Here is a 19,003-nt window from a genome sequence, read left to right on the forward strand (position 1 = left end):
TCACCATGTTCCTACTGTAGATCTCTGCAATACATTTAGCGAGCACAATGTTCTCATAACCGTTAGAAAAGATCATGACAAGTTAATTCCCGACCTTGGAAACACTTAGTAGCTTGAAAGCTCTGGAAAAAGCTCGTGAGTGGACGTTGAGTTTTGATAATAGATACAGTATGACGGCCACAACTATGAAATAAAGCCCACTTTGTAATAAACTGGAATTTTTTCCTTTAACTCGGAGAAAACTGCGCCTGCGTTCCAGGTTTAGGAAACAGAATGAAGTGAGACGTGTGATGAATGTCACGCTGTTCCTTTTTGTTTTCACCTACTGTTCAAACAGCATAAAGCGGATGATGTCTTTCATTACACCTGGTGAATATGATCTCTCAGGAAGCACCTCCAGTTCATGAACGCTGATGATTTACAGCACCTGAGAGGGAAAAAAATGCTAATTTGTTTAATGTCGAGACGTAATTTGTGGCAAGTTGCTTGATTCATATCAAACATCTGGAAGGCACTATGATTTCTTATGTGCTGATGATAATAAGGTGATTTTCACACAGTGGAAAAGGATGTGAGTGTGTGTGTGTGTGTGCGTGCCTGCCTGGCTGGTTTTGCTCCTGCTGACAGAGTAATGGATCTGTTCATTGTTGCATGTGGACTGTGTGTGATGTATGAGATTCATTTGAAATTCCCTGTCTTAAATGAGGCACTCACATGTCTCCATAGTGGAGGCTATAGACTTGGAGGCGAATGTATTATAGGAAAATGAACAGAAGTTGCTCGTTTTTGCGGTCATCGTTGCCGTGAAATGGTCTTGATCGTGGTCTTTTGTCTCATATTTTTCTTTTAATGTGAAAACCCATATCATGCACAATAAATGTGTCAAAAACACAAGTGGTCTAATACTTAAAGTTTGATGTGGAAAAATGTTGAATTGGCGTAAATCTAGTGTAAAGAAAATATATAATGATATTTAAATGATTTTAATCATATCTGGAAAAATAGTTTCATGGAATGTTTAATAGAGATTTATTTTTATGTATTTGTAATTTAATTGGATGTGCAAATGAAACACTAAACAAATAAATAATGACACATTTCCTTGTAAATCCGTTATGCAATTCACTTTATTGCCAAGTTGATTTTGAGTATAGTGACAAACAAAACAAACATGACATTTTTTCACATTGGCTTTTACAAAAATAAAAGCCTTTATCAACATGATTTTATCAAGACGCCATAATTAAATGAAATTATTATAAAAACCCACAATTGAAATTTACACAAAAAAATTAACTATAAAACATGTTGACATGCAATAAATACATTCATTTCTCTAAAGCAAAGTAAGATCAATATTGACAATGAAATGCAGGAAATACTGTTTTGGTTTTAATGTATTGCTTTGAATTGTTTTTATAGTATAAACTCTTGTAAAACCACAAAAACGAAACACTGGACATTATTGATGTTTCTGCTTCACATGCCTGCTGAAATAAGATCCTGTCTTCCAACTGAAAACTCTCATTTCCATTGTAAATTTGTGATGTATGTTCTGTCATGTATTCTTTTTTCCATCTATCCGCAGCTACTACTGTCTGCGTGGCAGTCTGCTGAACTTTCTTATCCGTGAACCACAACCAGTCGGGTACAACCACCTCGAAACGTCACAGCGATCTTCATTAGATCATAATCCATCATTTCTACACATAGCCTTTTTCCAAAACCAGAATAGATGTTTTTTTTTGTGTGTGTGTGTGTGAGGACCCTGAGGCTCTGTAACATTTTGGCACAGGTTTTACTGTGTGTTGGGAGGAAGCCGTCAGTGGAATCACCTTTTCTTTAATATAATGGCTTTTTGTACAAGAAGCGACACTCCAAACGGCGCGGGGAAACCTAATTAAATCTGATCTAATCTGGAGCAGCGGTCTGCCATCCAGCTGTATGTGTGTATGTGTGTGTACATCTGTGTGTGTGTGTGTGGGATATACAATCAAATCCTTTCCTTGACCAACTTTCGCTCTTCCAAATTCCTGCTTGTTTTGTCCTTGCTCGTTTGTTTGTCTTTTGAATTTAAACTTCTGGAGCAGAAATTGTACACTGTAAACGAAAAAGATTCAAGCCACTTAGTCTGTGTGTGTTCAAGGTAGAGACAGAAACAGATGGAAGACGCCAGAAGCCCATTCCTTATTCAACTACAAAGAGACTACTGTGGGTCGCGTGCTGATTGGGTGATAATTGTTAGGTCTGGAAAAGGGGTGACATCTCTGAGGGCACGCTGACATTAACATTTAAACAAAAAAGACCTTGACAATAACCTGCAGCAATCAACAATGAAAAGGAAAAAAAAAAATTCATTTCCTCAAAAGATAATTTCCTAAAAGAGGGAAATGAAATAACTCACAGAATGAGGTGGGGGGGGAAAAGAGGTGAAGCAACCAGCTTTTCTTTGTGATTTACTGAAGGTTATGACTATCAAGCGCAGGCTACTTTTCTCTCTGTTTCTGCTTCTCTTCCTCCTCTCACTCCCTTGTTCTCTTCATCTCAGTGCATGACTTGGCTGGTGCAGCCGAGGCCCGGCTCAATTGTGCAATTTCATACATGTTTACTTTACTGGCATCTTTCTGAGCATATTTTCCCCCGAACATTTCCCCTCACATTATTCTGCATTTCCTCTACAACGATATGCTGTCTTTAATCTCCCTTTGTAAGCCGTCTCTTGGCTCGAGGATCAGAATACAATAACTTTTTTTTTTTTATTTGGCCCGTCATCTGCTGTATTTTAACACATGCCACGAAGTTCATTTTGGAAATCGATCAGGGCTTGAAGAAAAAGAAAGTAGCTCTTCGCGTAAACATTTAGACAACTGTCTTCTTCGGCATGAAAAACAGCTGGAAGTAAGTGGATCACGGGAGAGGGAGGGAGGGACGGAGGGAGGCGGCGGGCGCTGCGGGTCAGCGGTTTGTGTTGAGTGTAAGAGGAGAGAGGGGACAGCGAGAGGTGAGGAGGGAAGCATGTGCTCCGAGGTAACAAGGGGCGGCGAGCGAGCGTGGCCAAGCGCTGCACTGGAGGGAGGAAGAGGAGGAGAGCAAAGTGCCAAAGGAAAGGCAATTGTGGGACTTCTAGGGGATCATAAGGGTAATAAAAAATCACAATACAATGATTTTTCCAGAAAAGTGCAGTTTGGGGAAATAAATCTAAAGCAGCTGCTTGTAATAAAGACTCCTGAAAGTGTCAAATCTCTCTCTTGTGCTTCACCCTGCTACACTGTGGGAAAGGCGTTCAGACATGTAGATGGACAGGTGCACTATGTGGACACCTACACACACACACAGGCATACAAGTTATTGCAGAATCATCAACGCTTGTTATATTCAAGGCACATTTGCATTGGTTGACTTAAAGAGTCCGTTTTTGGTTCCAAAATAAGGCGTGATTATTGATATCATTTGGCTCTAGCTTACATTTAGTCCTCGTAAAAAGAAATATGTACACTGGACAATAGTGGTATGTCTGCTGTGCTCTCAAAATAAGCCACATAGATAACAGCTTTCTTTACAAGGCAAAGTCAAAGTTGGTCAGAAGCTTAGCTCGTGGAAACTACAAAGATTGTCGCGGCGTTTTGTTTTGAGCAACTCCGACGTCTGCTAAACGCTTCAGTCCTTTTTGGCACGCATCGTGAAATACAATAAATGTCAAACAGTGGTATGATTGTGGATCAGGACCGTTCAGCCCGTCAGAGTCACATAGGTGACCTCGGCCCGCAGCCGCTGCTAGAAAGCTTAAAGGCATGCTTTGCATTTTTTAACATTAAACCTTTTTTGGTCTACACGGGGCCGCTGGAATTCATCCAGACGGTTTTTACTTCTATGTTAGTGTTATAAAAGTTACGGGCCTGGGATGGTTGCCATAACAACATTAGAAAGGAATGAAGTGGCCTAAAAAATAAAATAAAATGATCAACCCACATCTGATAGTCGTCGTTTTGTCTTACTGCACTCATTTCTATTTGCATTCATTTTCCTTATTTCAATTAATGTAACTAATAAATTGTTTTAATTTTATTGCTTTCTAAACATCTTCATTTAAACCACTTTGGTGGCAACGAGAGGTTTTCTGGGTTGTCATCTAAATAACATTAACAAAGGCATATGGCATAAAACCCCCAAGGGGCGAGTGGCTGCGCCAGTAAATTGAAACAAGACTCATGTAATTTAACTAATTGAATCAACCACAGAGCAATAAAAATACTGCCAGTTTTTTAATTGTGATTTACATTACAGTTTCCAGGCCCTTTGGATTGATCAGCCGTGCCCCAATTTAAAAGAAAACGTTATCAACATAATATGGAAAAAATGTTGTAATGAATTCCTGTGACCGAAAGGATGCCAAACAATATTATTGTCAAATTGTAACAAAATGAATAGACGTCTTCCTCGATCGCGCAGCCCCTTGAAAGCCCATGATGTCGTATCACTGTGATACTGAGCAGAGGTCTATTCCCAAAAGAGCAAAAAGGGGAAGGAAAAGAGAAGATACAGTCCACTTGTTTTCTGAATGGAGACTTTTTAGAAGTACGAACAGGCTTTCATACTGAGACAATGGCTCGCGTCCACCCCGCTGCGCTCTCCCTGCTCCTCTCCCTCCCCATTCTCCGTCTCTCTATCTGCCCCTGAGCAGAAACACACGGCACATCCTGCTCAGCACAACACACACCAGCCAAAAGTTCACTTCCTGCTCCTCAGCTCTTCTCCTTCACACCAACCCTGCTATTCCCAGGACGTGCATTAACAGCCCTTCGTGTACGCTCCAATGGCATAGGGACGCACAAACAGACAAGCTTCCCCTTTCTATAGATACACCCCCCTCCTCTGTCTCTCATATACACATTAATGCAATTAAGCAAATTTCAAACAGTGCACATCCTACAGAAATGTTCAGCCGCTATCTTGCTCTTCCCTCCTGCACAGATTTGGAGTGACAGTGGAAACACTTTGTGTTATTTTAGTGGTGTAAGGCAGGGAAAAGGAGGAGACGGATTTTCATTTAAACTAGTGAATGAGAAGGGAACTGAAATTCCCACGACTGACACTTCCGCCCCTTTTTTAACACGTATGCACATGCTTGCGGACCAAGTTCTCACCGTTTAATATTGTTTCATTAAGCAATCCTTTCTTTTTTTAGTCACAGAGCGAAATAAAAGAGTCCCAAGACTTTAAGCATCACCCAAAACAAGCTGTGTTTTATGTGCACGCACGGCCTCAGTCTGACTCTCGTCATTGAAAGTTCAATAACCTCTGGGGAAAAAAGGTCAAACAATATGAGGCTAGTTTTCATATACAGACTGCTCGTGTGTTTAGGGAAGTACATCATGTCTCGTGGAGACATTTCAAACTCGTAACCTAGACTTATGTATGTGTGGTTGAAACCAAAGATTGGTGCCATCATGCTCGCTAAAATGTGGTTCAGAAAAAATTCACAAACAGCCAGTTAAGATACTACCAAAATGACTTTGCCTTATGTTAAAACAATGGAATTGGTCAGATCGGCACAAGCCTCTTGGAGGACATCACAATAGAAAACGTATACCGCATAGTACAAATAAAAACAACAAAAAAATGTTAATATCACATGTTATCTCTCCGCCGTAAAAGTGTAACAAGAAATTTATAAACACAGAAATAACCACAGGTTTAACACAGGACAACTGCCCTGTTAATAAGAAAATAAAAAAGTGTGTGTGTGTGTGTGTGTAAGTGTAAGTGTGTGTGTAATTGTAAAGGTTTAGCAAAGCTTAGCGTCCCCATGCTGGGTTCAGTCCTGAGGTAAGCACCAGTTTCACGTGCGCTGCTTTCAGTTCAAATCAAAATAAAGAAAAGTTAAGTGACAGAAAACAACATGTTTGATATGATCATATGCTACAGAGAAGAAGCCCTTAAATTATTGTTACATTAAAAAAACAATCCTAAAAGTCAGGCACATTGTCTCTGTTATTTTTTTAAGCCTTTAAGATTCACCACGTCTATCACAGTGTATTTATGGCTTTAAGTCTTCACATTCACCCACTGAGGTTGGCATTGGCACTATAGTGGTCAGACATGTCTAATCTGAATCAAGGACCAGTAAAAATGGAAAAAGAAAAGGCCAGCATGTTTCTTTGGAATAAACATTTTAAAGACAAAAATGTGCCGTCAACCCGCGACCTTTTCTAAGTGCTCTTTTGTTTTCAAGCTGGAGGAACCCCGCTGGTCAGACGAACACAGAAATATGTCATTCCTTGTTTCCGCGTTTTGATACCAGCGGGGAAGGAGGGAGACGAGGCCGAGGGGGAGACATTTGCTAGGCTCGGATATGATGTTAATAAGTGGATCAGAGGGGTAAGATGGCAGGCATGAAATGGGACATGGTGCCGGCGAGCGGTGGGAATTGTCCAGGAGAAAGTGGGATTTCACAGGGATTACTGAGGCACAGCAGCTGGGGTGTGCTGCTCGCCCGCCGGCTCCCAGGGAAGACCCACAAACCCCTTCTTATGTTCATATCACGGTGCAGATTAGCAGCTCGCTATGTGTGTGTGTGGTGAGTGGAGTGCTTTTAAGGCCAAAGGGCTGGACTTACTTTGGCCTGTCAACAGTAGCAACAGACTACAGGGGAGGGAGGTCGAACGAGAGGTTGGACAGTGGAGCGGCGACGCGGCATCCGACTACTACGCGATTAATCACCAGGCTGCTGCGAGCGGAGTAATTGCTCTTGACGCTAAATGACAGATTTCTGTGCCATTAATTCTGACCCGGTCCCTGCCTTTCTGCTCGACTGCATCCGTAATTGTCGATATTACACAATGTCAGAGGCAACACCCATGCTTCGTCTACACCATGAGATGAAGCTGCACTCATCATGAACAGGGATTAGTGTGTCATCTGTCGGGTATGTGCAATCATGTCCCAGTTATGAGATCACAGGGCTGTGCTCGCTGCATCTCAATAACAACTGAAAGCTGAGGGATGTTAGTCGAAAATGGAGAGGAAGTTTTAGCTCAAGAAGGGTTACACACTGTGTGTGAGGCTGATTAAGCTACCAATACTGTCACATAGTCTTTATCGGCACAAATGTGTGGCGGTTATTTTTTAAAAATGTGGGGAAAATAAAACAGAGGAGACGTTACCGAAATGCTGAAGCAATCGCTCTTATCGTTCAGTCATTGGGGAGCAGGAACATGATTTGGAGAAGCTGGAGATTGAGATACATAAATTGTCCAGTACCCCAAAAAAAGAAAGAAGAAAAAAATATATCCTCCCATTACTTTAAAGTCCAGAAGAGTTGGCTTATTCATTTGGTAAAAGTTCCGCTCTGATCTGGACCGAAACCCTGAATCATGTCCTTTATGTGCTTTTTTTCATACTCAATAGTACACAGGTTTAGGGTCAGATTGCAACGTTTCCTTGCAACAGTTTCTCTTTGGATTTCATCATAATACAAAAATAAATAAGACAATTTTCATTTTGGTTTTTCAATTTGTCACTTTGGCTCAATCGCTGTAATTTTTTTTTGTTTGCATAGACTGTACATAAATACTGTACTTCTTTGAGTCTTGGTCACGGAAAATAGCACAAAGCTCCTTTATAAAGGAGGACTTTTAAGATACATTAGATGCATAGAAAGGCATTTATAGTCTACACATGTTGGTGTGCATGAACAGACCGATTCCTCTTGGCCTGAGTCTGAGGTGCAGAGGAGATACTGAGTTGAGGTGAATGGCTTTAGAATACTGCAAGTTGTGTGTGTGCACACAGGCCTATTGGTGATTTATATAGGCCATGTGGTTTTAGCTGGGTGAGTAGCGGTCAATGGTGTGGGCTTCGGAGAGGGCCTGTTGGGGAGGGGGCAGCGGTTGGCCCAGGACGTCCATCTTATCGTGGGAGAGGCCCAGGTGCTCCGCGGCCAGTTTGGATAGCGGGTAGAGGCTCTCCATGACCTTTGCATCGGCTACCAGTTGCTGCTGGGCTTGGATGAGAAGCTCGTTGGCCTTCTCCTGCTTCAGCCCCAGATGCTCCGCTGCATATTTACTCAGAGGATAGATGCCCTCAGAAAAGTCCAGCTTCAGCTTCCCATCTGAGGTCAGGCCCCCCGCGCTCCCCCCGCTGCTGTGCATCTTACTGTGGCTGATGAGGTTGCGCTGCTGAGCGAACTTCCCCCCGCACACCTGACACTCGTAGGGCTTCTCCCCCGAGTGGATGCGCATGTGCTCGGTGAGGCGATACTGCCGGGTGAAGCGCATGCCGCAGGAGTCGCAGGCGAAGGGTTTGAGGCCCAGGTGGCTGCGCATGTGGCGCGTCATGGTGCCACGCTGCGTGAACTTCTTGCCGCAGATGCTGCAGGGGTAAGGCCGGGTCAGCCAGTGGGTCTTCTCGTGCTGGCGCAGAGTGGCCGGGTCTTTGTAGGATTTCTCGCAGGAGGAGCAGCGGTAGGGTCGCATCATCTCCCCGATGCCCCCTGAGCTCAGCCCCTGGCTGGACTTGGTCTCCAGGTGAGACAGACTGTTCAAACTGTTGCTGCTGTTCAGGCTCCCGTAACCGTTTGTGTTACCGCTCATGTTTTTGCTGCTGCTGTTGTTGCTGTTTCCCATCTCCCCACCAGAGTTGCCGTACAGCTCCTCCTCCGTATGCGTCTCCACGTGTGCATTGAGCTGCTCCGAGCTCGGGAAGCCTTTGTCACAGGGAATGCAGACGTACAGATTGTCCCCGAAGCTCTCTGGCTCATACGGTATGTGGAACCTCCCCATTGGTCCAGAAGGGGACGGGCGGCCTTCACTGCTGCCCGTCTCCTCCGTGCCTGACCCGCTCTTGTCGTCCGCTCCTTCGCTCTCCTCCCCGGGCTTGTGGTGGTTGTGATGCTGTTCTCCATTCTCACCCCCTTCCTCCTCATCCTCATCTTCGTCTTCATCTTCAGCTGCGTATGACAGTGGCTCGTGTTTCACCCAGCGGTAGATGTTGCCCATATCTCTGCCCGCCTCTCCGCCTTCCGTGGGGGTGTCGGGGCTCGGGGGGCACGGGTAGCGGTCTCTGCCCTGGGAGCCGGAGCGATGCAGGTGAGGGAGGTGTGGGCCAAGAGGCTGGTTGAGATGGGGGAAAGGTGGAGGAGTGAGGGAGCTCGCTTGGTCGGTGGAGTCCATTTTTTCTGAGGGGAAGGCCCTTCCGTTCGTCCCCTGGACGGGGCTGGCGCGGCCGCTCAGCGTCCCGTCTCGCTCCTCGTCATTGTGAGTGTTTGCCAGGTGGGATTGAGACGGCGTGTGCTGAGACTGGGAGTTGGGGCTTTTCTTGGAGAGGTCAAGGCCGTAGTTGGGGGAGCAGTTCCTGTCGTGGTGAGCTGCGCGCCCAAGCTGGGCAGGCAGAGCTGACTGCAGGGACGGGAACACCTGAGAGCCATGGATGGAGGTGGGAGCGTACAGCTCCCCAGCATGGATGGCGAGTCGATGGGGGATTAGGTCGTCTAGTGGTGATGCCCGGGTTGCATGGCTGTTCAAAATTCCTCCTGGAGGGCAGGACTGAATGACAGGAGTAGAAATCCTGTACCTGCCACCACTCCCTAAACCCATACTATTGGGCCCCATCTTTGGGTAGGGCAGAAATGCAGGACCTGGGCGGGGAGGGTACTTGCCATTTCTTTTCAGCTTCTTTTTGCACAAAGCCACCAAGTCAAGCAGCTGAAGGTAGCTGGCCGCTGCCAAGACGGCGCCTAGATTGGGTTCAGTGGGACAAGTGGGATCTCCGTCACTGAGGCGGCCCGTGTAGATGTAGTCCAGAATGACTCTGAAGACCCCCGGACTCACCATCTCGTGGTCGAGGTTGATGAGATTGTCGTGGACCACCAAGGATTTCAAGTAGAGGCTGCTGGCAGCCAGAATGTTCTTGTGAGCTCTGAAGAGGGCGTTCTGCACCACGATGATAACATCACACAGGAAGCCTTTGGTTCGTTGGCTGTTGAGCTGCAGGAGGAGATCCCTAGCATGACTTGGAACTTCCATGGCACCCAGCATCGTCTTCAGTCCGCCACCTGCAACAACAGATATCTGTAAAACATCATGCGGCAAGTCAGCATTTGGACACACAAAAGCACAATTCATGTCATTTTTTTTTTGCACGACAAGAATGATGCATTTTTAAAAAAAGGAATCTATGATTTATACATCAGATTATATCAAAATATATATGAGAAGTTTGAGTGCCAATTTTAGGAGAACTATAGAAACAAAAATATCCTTTGCACATGTTTAAATTCATGAGGATTGATATAGATTAATTCAGTAAGAACCGATTTTCTTTTGAAACATCACTTAATTAAATTGCATTTTTATGCACATTAATAAAAGCAGTAACAATTTTACATAATCATGTTTAATTAATAGGTTCCACTAGATGGAACATGCACACAGTACAGAGAACTCATGTGTGGGAAGTGCACACGAAGGCCACTTAGCAGAAGTGATCTTTTGCTAAAGGTGAGCGGTTGCAATGGTTTTCTCATTATCAGAAATTCAAGTCTTCGTGTTCACTTCCTCTGCAGCGAGCGAAAAAGTAAGAAAGAAATTCAGAGAACAGCAGCAGATACATATTTTGTAACCGCATGGCTTCCTGATAAAGTATCCCAGAAGTGGTGTGCAGAGTTTTTAAACAAAGCAAAGGGATGAATGTTTCACAAGTATGATGAACAGCAGGTATAAACGTGTGGGGGGACGGTCGGACACATCCAAAAAAAGATTTGACTCCCCTTTCTGCCCAGTCATATAAGGTACACTGAGCGCACGGGTTGTAAATCAATATTACATAGTTCTGTATTTTACGTTGAGATGAGCTCCAGGAATCTAACGCACACACACACACACACTCAAATATCAACACTAATTGTTCCATCGAGCCTTAAATAAACTATATCAGCTGCATGCATGAAACGTCGTGTATTGTTCAACCAGTGGCATCTGAGGATAGTTTACTTCTGAGATTAAACATCTCAAACTGTCCCTAAGGGCTTAGTCTCAGTGATGGGAAACAAGCTACTAAATAAATATCATGTCATCCGTCTAATTATGGTCTTCCTGACACCAGCTCATTCACTTCTTGTTTATTCCATTCAGTGTATGCGCTCAGCACAAGAATAGGGAAGTATGAGTTTAAGTCAAATAAACCTTGACCTATGAGTTCGTAGGGAATTCCTGGAGAATTCTGAACAAAAGGTTGTGTGACTATTATCGGCTCTTTACAATGCACCGCTGATAAAACTGTAAAGCTCAAGGTCACTCCGTAGTACAATTGTAAAGGTGTATTTTTGTAAAAGCATGTTCAGCATCAGGCCTTTAACATCAGAAGGAAATGTCATGACTAATGAAACGGAAAATGAAAAGTCAGAAAAAGCATGACATCCAGCTAGTGATCACGCGGAAAACAGTCATCAATATGAGATATCTTTTTTAAAAAAGTGTTTCTTTCTTTTTTTTTTCAAAAGGAGCTGCCCTCATATCTGCATTTTTGACTTGCGTGTTATTTATTACTTATTATCTGATCATGAATATCTAAAAGAACAACAAAAAGGGCTATGAATAAAAAGGTGGGTTAGACAGGTTTAGGTGGGTTTACGCTCCATCATGTCCCCAGTTGTCATCTAAAGTGTTTCCACTTCTGGTTTCTGTCTGGCTTTGATTACTCAGCGCTCATATTTTACTATAAATTTCAACGTTGGCCAGATCAAACGTGTTTAGAGATGAGGGTGATATGAGAAATAGGCCATGTAGACTTTCCACAACGTGCTGAACTCACCCCATTGCATTAAGGGGTGTTTAGCTTACTGTTAGTGTTGCTGGTTACTGTGCGGGGTGACACGTTGTGTACTCACACACACACACTCCTCATCTGTATGCGGTCTACAGCGCCGTATTACGTAACACAGTTTATCACAAAGCATAACAGAGAATGAAGCCTTCTTTACATCATGATTTATGAAGACAGATTTTTTTTTATTACAGAGCTTTAAAATCCAAATTTGATATATCCTTGCAATAAAATATTTTGTGATACAAGAAAAAATTATTCACAAAGCAACGTTTCTGTGCACCTGCACACAGCAAACTATTTTAGTCTTGTGGTAACAACAGTCAGTGTGGCTGTGGCTTTCCCACCAAGACAATAAGAGTCTCTTTTCTCTCGTTGTGATCAGAATGAGTCTTTTAAGAAGCTGTAACTTGCCTTTTTAAAGAACCTGAGCTCACTGTTTGATGTCTGACAAAAAGTGAAAGATCACAGTAAAACATGTTTTTATAAAACTCTTGATCTGGAGTGCATGTGTACGCTCACAGCATCCTGTTAGGAAGCCATGTATGATTGCAATGATATTCGGTCAGAGCACAAATCTCTTTAGAGCAAGACTAATGTTGTAAAAAACATTCAGAGCCTGCACTACAGCTTGTTTTGGTGTTAAACAAGTCTAAATTAAATCATTTTTCTACTCCTGAGAGACGGTTACATGAGTCTTTCTGGCTGTTTCCATCTGATATCATTCTTTTTAATGAGCCGTCAACATGCTGAGGAAACTTAAGATGATGGTGATGTAGTTTACGGTTGAAGGCATTCAGTTATTTGCGTTAGATTAATATTCATTGTCTGTGTTTTATCTGTTTTGTCACCTGTGGTTTGGGGGTGAAGCGGGAGACTAAACTTCCTACCTCTACATGCAGCCTTAGTCACATAAACACTGCAGACACATCTGCTTAAAACGTTGTGTTGACATTTTATTTTTCTTTCGATTCAATTTGCTGCCCATGCTCAACGTCGCCTTGTTTATTTTAGAACCCATTTGACCATGTTCATGTACAGTCCATGTTCAATTTATGAGGCAATGCATAAATACATAAATTTGAAAGAAGATTTTTTACTGTAGTTTTCTATTACTTTAATCCAACTCATTTATTTTGTGTAATTTTTTTGTGACTCACTAGAGACAAATGCATGCATTAAATATAACAGTTTCACATTTAAGTTGGAAAAACTGCATTCTGAAGCAGCAGCACTCAAGATAGGTGAATAAGTTAGAGTTTTAGTCAGGTCTGCAAACATCATGGGGAGTCAGTTTCCTGTTTGATTGCTGTAATTACGCATCTAAAAATCATCAAACTTTTATAAAATAGGGTCTTAATATTGATTCAAACAGCAGATCACGTGCAATCAAATTAATATAATATTGTAAAAAATCAACAACAAGTATTTAAGTAGGATAAATTGAAGTTTTTTCATTACATGCATTTAACATCTTGCAGGTTTTGCAGCAGATTATTCAATTGAAATAAAATAATTGCATCACTTACTTCTAATTTCTTCTCATGATCTGATAGTAAAGTATTTAAGTAGGATAAATTGACGTTTTTTTTATTACATGCATTTAACATCTTGCAGGTTTTACAGCAGATTATTCAATTTAAATAAAAGAATTGCATCTAAGTTCTTCTCATGGTCGATAGTATGCATTTATTTGAAATTTACATTCAATTTACGCACGTTTTATTTGCCTTCTTTTGGCCCTTGAAGTTCATTGCCTAATAACATCTGAGTGCTTCACGTCCCGTTTTGCAAGCAAAGCATTAAACTGTCTGCTGACTTGGTGCGTCTCTCTGCGCGTCTCTAATCCGTTTTACTCTTGACTTTACTCTTCACATACACAATAAACCGAATCACGAGTGAATCCTCATCTCTGAGCTGCTTCATCCTTTAAACCTTCTCCACTTTATCTCCACCAAAAAAAGAGCCTTAAATCACCTCCAGAAACAGACTGAAACTGTTTTCAGCTACTTCAAGGTGCATCAGACAGCTGGTTCTTCTTCACAAGCTGTCAGCAGCACTGAAACTTCTTTCATATACTCATATAAAAATCTCAGCTTTTATGCGAGAAACCAGAAATTCATGCATTAAAATTAACCCCAATAATAATATTATAATAATATTCTTTATCGTGCATGTATTCGCTTGAACTCAGCAGTGGCACAATTACGCACAGTATAATGGGCCTGTTTTATAACGTCTATAATAAAGACATGATTATGATTTTGCTTCCTTCTTAATGTATTACTGCAGAAGCTGAAGTTCCCTTTTAACAGAGCTGGTTAATGTTCCCTTTAACTTTTGCATTCATTTAAAACAAACAAATATTTAAAAAATAATTAAACTTGAAGGTGCAGATCTTTTAAAAAAAAAACAAAAAAAAAATCAAGTGATGTGTTCAAGTGAAACTTTGTTTTGTAACTTTTTTAACATCATTTTGCTGATTTTTTTTGAAGCAGATGTAAATTCACCACAACAACACATCAGACTGATCCGGGAGGAATTTACTAAATGAATTACCTGTTCTATGTTTTAATTAATTATTTGGAAGAAAAGAAAATATACATTTTCAACCGACTCAAATATTAAATGCGTAGAAAAAGAATAAACCTTCCTTGTCGATATCAAAAAGTATAGCTAATGGGAATAAAAAACGAGGTAAAACTGCTGCATGATATTAAATACTAATAATTCAACAAATTCAATAATATTAAAAAAAAAAAACATATTTCCTCTCTGCCACCACACATTTTAACGAATAAACCCCTGAATGTCCCTCTGTTCTTGTTTTGGGTGCCTGCATGAAGCGCGTCTCAGCTCTTACCTGCATGCCCGATGTCTTCTGCCATCCGATCTAAGTCTCCCTTAATGATCATCTCAGCAGCCTAGGAGTCATATCTGACGTCTCAGCTTTGAACTGCCAGCCTCCAAAAAACCATGCCAGTTTTCCGAGCGCGTCTGCCAGCTCTTTTTTTTATGATTATTAATTGATATGAATTTCTTGTCGCTCCTTTAGGTCCGTCCTCCCACCCACTTTCCTCCCTCTCTCCCTCTCTCTCTTTCTCTGCCCCTCCTCTCCTCTCAAACTCATCCCCTCCTAGAAAAAAACACAAAAAAAAAAAAAAAATACGTGCTTAGACCAGCATCAGTTTCCTCCTATTTCTTTTTTTTTTTCTAGTAATTTCCTTAGCTATTTTTGCACCGGGATGATAATGGAGCCTCTATGCGCCTTAAGTGTTTTAGCGCCCCGTGTGATGTCAGTCTATAATAAAACTAAAAGGTAAGATCGAGGGCAGGAACTTCAAGTGACCCCGACTTGAACTTCTCAACACATCGTCTTAAAGAGACAGGCAGCTCGCTCTATACGCACGTACTGGATGTATGGTGCGTGTTTATGATCAGGCAGTCCACTTAGACTTTGAAGAGAAGTTTAATGATGGATATAAATAAACTGGTTACATCAAGAGTTGTTAAAGAAGTTTTTTTTCATGTGAAGAACAGAAGAATCAGAATTCCTTCACATCAGAATCAGAATCAGAATTCTGATTCTGATTCTGAATCTGATTCTGATGTGAAGGTCCTTCCCCCCCCCCAAAAAAACACCACCAGATTTAATTTAATTTTGTCAATGAGGCAAAAAAATTAAATCAAAATAGCTTTTTCTTTTTTGTCTAATTTAGGAAATAAATTCACATCTGTTGGTATTCTTTAATTATATGCTTTTTTAATTGTTATTGTTGTTAAAACTGTTAAATGAAGGTGTGTCTCAGACCTCCCTGCAGAACCTCCCCTGAGAAGATTTGGAGGCTTAATAATAGCCCCTCCAGCTTCACTTAAAGAGCACAATTAAGTAGAAACTAACAGGAAGTTTGATAAACCACTTTAAACATCTCTCTCTCTCTCCGTCTCTCTGTCTCTCTGTCTCTCTCTCTGTCTCTCTCTCTCTCTCTCTCAGGTGAAACACCTGCTGTGACTTTAAAAAAAAAAAACGTCACCCATCAACCTGGACATGGATGTTGATGTGGACAGTATCACTGACAGTGTATTATAAATGGACAGACACAAAATGTCAACAAAAGGACATTATAGGGCCTATTTTCATGTTTAAATACCTACTTAATAACTTGTCAAGTTCAAAGTATGATAAGTAATAAAAACGCAGCTCTATGCCATAACATAGAGCCCATGCACTATAGACACTGTTTTGTCTTTAAAATAATTGCTTCCCAATTTATTTTACAAAAAAGAATCTCCCCTTTTTGCATTACACACCTACTGTCATCTTACTCAGTATCAAAATAAATTATTAAAACTTTTTTATTTATGTAGCTTTTATAATAAGTTTATTTCTGACTTTAAACCTACACATGTTGCGCTGACAATCCTCAATCCACAACACCTCCATCATCTTGGTTGATTTAATATGTAAAGATGAATTAAAAACTGAAAATTAAAAAAAAAAAAAAATCTATCAGATGAGCTTCAGGCCGGATGTGCCCATAATGATCCAGATGCTCCAGCTTTGTTTGTAACGTTACAGAAGGCTCCATCAGGACCATCGGCTCCAAACAAAGTAGTACATTGAAACGTGGATAAACGCATCATAGTGGTCCACTAAAAAGCTGCTCACAGTGTCACTCACAGGTCTGCATGAATGCCATCCCTGCCTCTCTCTCTCTCTCTCTCTGCCTGTCGTATCACACTCTTACCTCGGACTCATGTCTGGTGCTCTGGCCGTCTGTCTGCTCTCCTTTTCGGCATTCCCTCATTAGGACCATCCGCCGTTTCCTCCGAGTCCAGCTCTCTCTCTCTCTCTCTCTCTCCAAAACTGTCTTCCGCGTAATTTCTCAGCTCCTCTGTCTCCCGGTTTCCCCTGCTTTCAGTCTCTTCCATACACTGAATATCTCACGTGTTAACAAGACTATCTGACACTTCAGACTGTGTTGATGTCCGGTCGGACCAGACCTGCCGCGCGGCGGAGACTTTACGCGCACAGCGACACCCAATGGCGCACAGCTCGGCGGCAGGGAGTCCCATTGGTCTCATCAAGGAGGACATGCTGCTGCTGGACAGTGAGCTATAGGGGGGGGGGATTAAAAGGTAGGAAAACTATGACCTCTAATTTGTGAGCATCATATGAAAAACACTATCAGCCAGTCATAGTGATTATAGGTGTTTATGCAGGACATCAGGCTCAGCATTAAAACATAATTTGCCATTTAAAAGTAAGTGAAGTTGAGTTCAGGTGAGTCAGCCTTTAGTGATGAATACTCTTTATATTCTAAGTAGCATCACACTATAAAAAATACTCAATTACAAGTAAAAGTTCTGCATTTAAAAAGTACAAACATGTACTTTAAGAACTAAACGTTCTTTTATTTGTGGTACTTTTACCCCCTGCCAGTGTTATAATATTATATTGTTGTATCATTATTATTTATGCATTTACTTGTAAGCTGTGTGATAAATATTGTACTTTGCCAAAGTGGACTAACTTTAACTGCTTTTTACACTGCATGATAGTTCAGTATTAAATGTTTGTGTGTAAAACTGTAATTTGAACTGAACTAAGCTAAACTACTGAACTAAAGTGGTCAGATAAATGTAGTGGAGTAGAATATTTGTCCTCAGACATGTAGTGGAGTAGAGGTACGAAGTAGCATAAAATGTTGAAGTAAATTACCTCAAAAATGTTACTCAAGTACTTGAGTAAATGTACTTGTAGTGAAAAAGTCTAACAATGTTGAGCTTAATAAAAATGACTGTCTCTAAATCAATTGCATTCCAACCTGTCATGCAAAAGAAAAGATGCCCTTTGATACCAGGTATGCCTCTTTTTTTTGGTTATAACCATTACTTAAGGCTGGATTATTTCAATTCATATGATAAAAGTAATTGAGAAAGCATCTCCAGAAAATTCTGAGTCCATATATTGCTGATAACTGACATCAGTGTCTCTAAAAAAAAAGTACATTTTGATTATTTTTATTTATTTTGTGGGGTTAGCGGGGGTCGTTAACTTTCTACAAACATTAATCTAATCTATTTGGACGGATTATGTCAGACAGGCCTGTCTGTTATTATCCCCTTCAAGTCTTTCCATCCTGAGGTGTTTGAAAGACCGCAGATTGAAATTGATGAAACTACTTATTTCACCATCACTTAGGTCATTAAGAGTCAGCCGGTGTGATCCAGTGAAACACTGATCGCTCTATTTATGTTTGTTTTGATCACAACAGCAGCTGACAATCTCATAAAGCATGCTGGGTCTCTTCCTCTCAAAATTATCCGAGTCCAAGGTGCTGCTGGCGTTTCATTGAAGTGATCCGAGCCACCCCGAGAGCCTGTCGGAGTGGAGGAAGGTATTGTCTCTCACTTCCATGTTCCCTTGATGAACTGTTGATAACCTCCCAGACAGAGGCAAGCAGAGCTGTGCAGGAGAAAAGATACGTTCTATCAAGGATGTGACAGCGTGCTTTGATTCATGCTCCAAAATAGTTTTTTCCACTTAAGGAAAACACATAGTGACGTCATGCGCTGCGTGTCTGTCAGCTTATGTGATTTACATAGCTTGATTTCTTTCTGTTTTAATTTATACACCTTTAAAAACAGTATAACTATGACTTATTCAACCATGCGTATTAGCTCTATCTATCTTATTGGCTTCAAATAGTGATGTATTGCACATTTTTCAAGATAACAAGGGCTATTTGAAAATGAAAAAATATTAAATGTGAATAGTTGCATTTAAGATGTATGATGGATTGCACGTATGCAGACTTGGTTTGCCTAGAAAATGTATGTCACAAAATGCATTTCATTAAAATTATAGATCATTACAGAACGATTCCAATAAATGTGAAATCTGTGAGGTTTTTGGTGTAATTGTCGGTAACGAATAGCCTCATAACCAATAAATAACAGGCAATAAATGGATTAATTGCAACAACTCAGGTTTTTCTCAAGTCAAACTATGTCACACGGCTGTGTTATTTCATAGGGGTCAAGGGTCAAAGCCGTGATTGTGAGTAGTTTACAAAAGCATCATAACCAATAAATAACAAACTTCCAGGCCACATGTTGCACGGACCTCCATAACAACACGAAAGGAGGTGTTGCAGCCAAGAATGGTCGCTCATTTTGC

General features: G+C 41.3%; 1 protein-coding gene across 4 annotated transcripts; it reads right to left on the reverse strand.

Moving 5' to 3' along the window:
• Positions 1-1,109: 1,109 nt before the first annotated feature.
• Positions 1,110-16,852, reverse strand: hic1 (hypermethylated in cancer 1). Of its 4 annotated transcripts, none has more exons than XM_037775114.1 (2): positions 16,569-16,852; positions 1,110-10,051 (listed from the first exon to the last, which is right to left on the reverse strand). In XM_037775114.1, exon 2 carries the CDS (start codon positions 10,032-10,034, stop codon positions 7,824-7,826), a length of 2,211 nt encoding a protein of 736 aa, XP_037631042.1. In that variant the 5' UTR covers positions 10,035-10,051; positions 16,569-16,852; the 3' UTR covers positions 1,110-7,823. The 4 variants fall into 4 exon arrangements, with proteins under 4 accessions (XP_037631042.1, XP_037631039.1, XP_037631040.1 ...); XM_037775111.1 differs by having other exon boundaries at positions 1,110-10,067; XM_037775112.1 differs by lacking the exon at positions 16,569-16,852 and adding an exon at positions 14,684-16,534.
• Between the last annotated feature and the right edge of the window lie 2,151 nt (positions 16,853-19,003).

This window comes from Sebastes umbrosus, chromosome 7, assembly GCF_015220745.1.
Source record: "Sebastes umbrosus isolate fSebUmb1 chromosome 7, fSebUmb1.pri, whole genome shotgun sequence".
Classification (NCBI taxonomy): domain Eukaryota; kingdom Metazoa; phylum Chordata; class Actinopteri; order Perciformes; family Sebastidae; genus Sebastes; species Sebastes umbrosus.

Coding starts and splice junctions, on each gene's coding strand:
- hic1 (XM_037775111.1), bottom strand. CDS start 16,637: ATGGTCCTAATGAGGGAATGCCGAAAAGGAGAGCAGACAGACGGCCAG. Junction 10,068..16,568: donor GCACCAGACATGAGTCCGAG/GTAAGAGTGTGA, acceptor GATGTTTTACAG/ATATCTGTTGTTGCAGGTGG.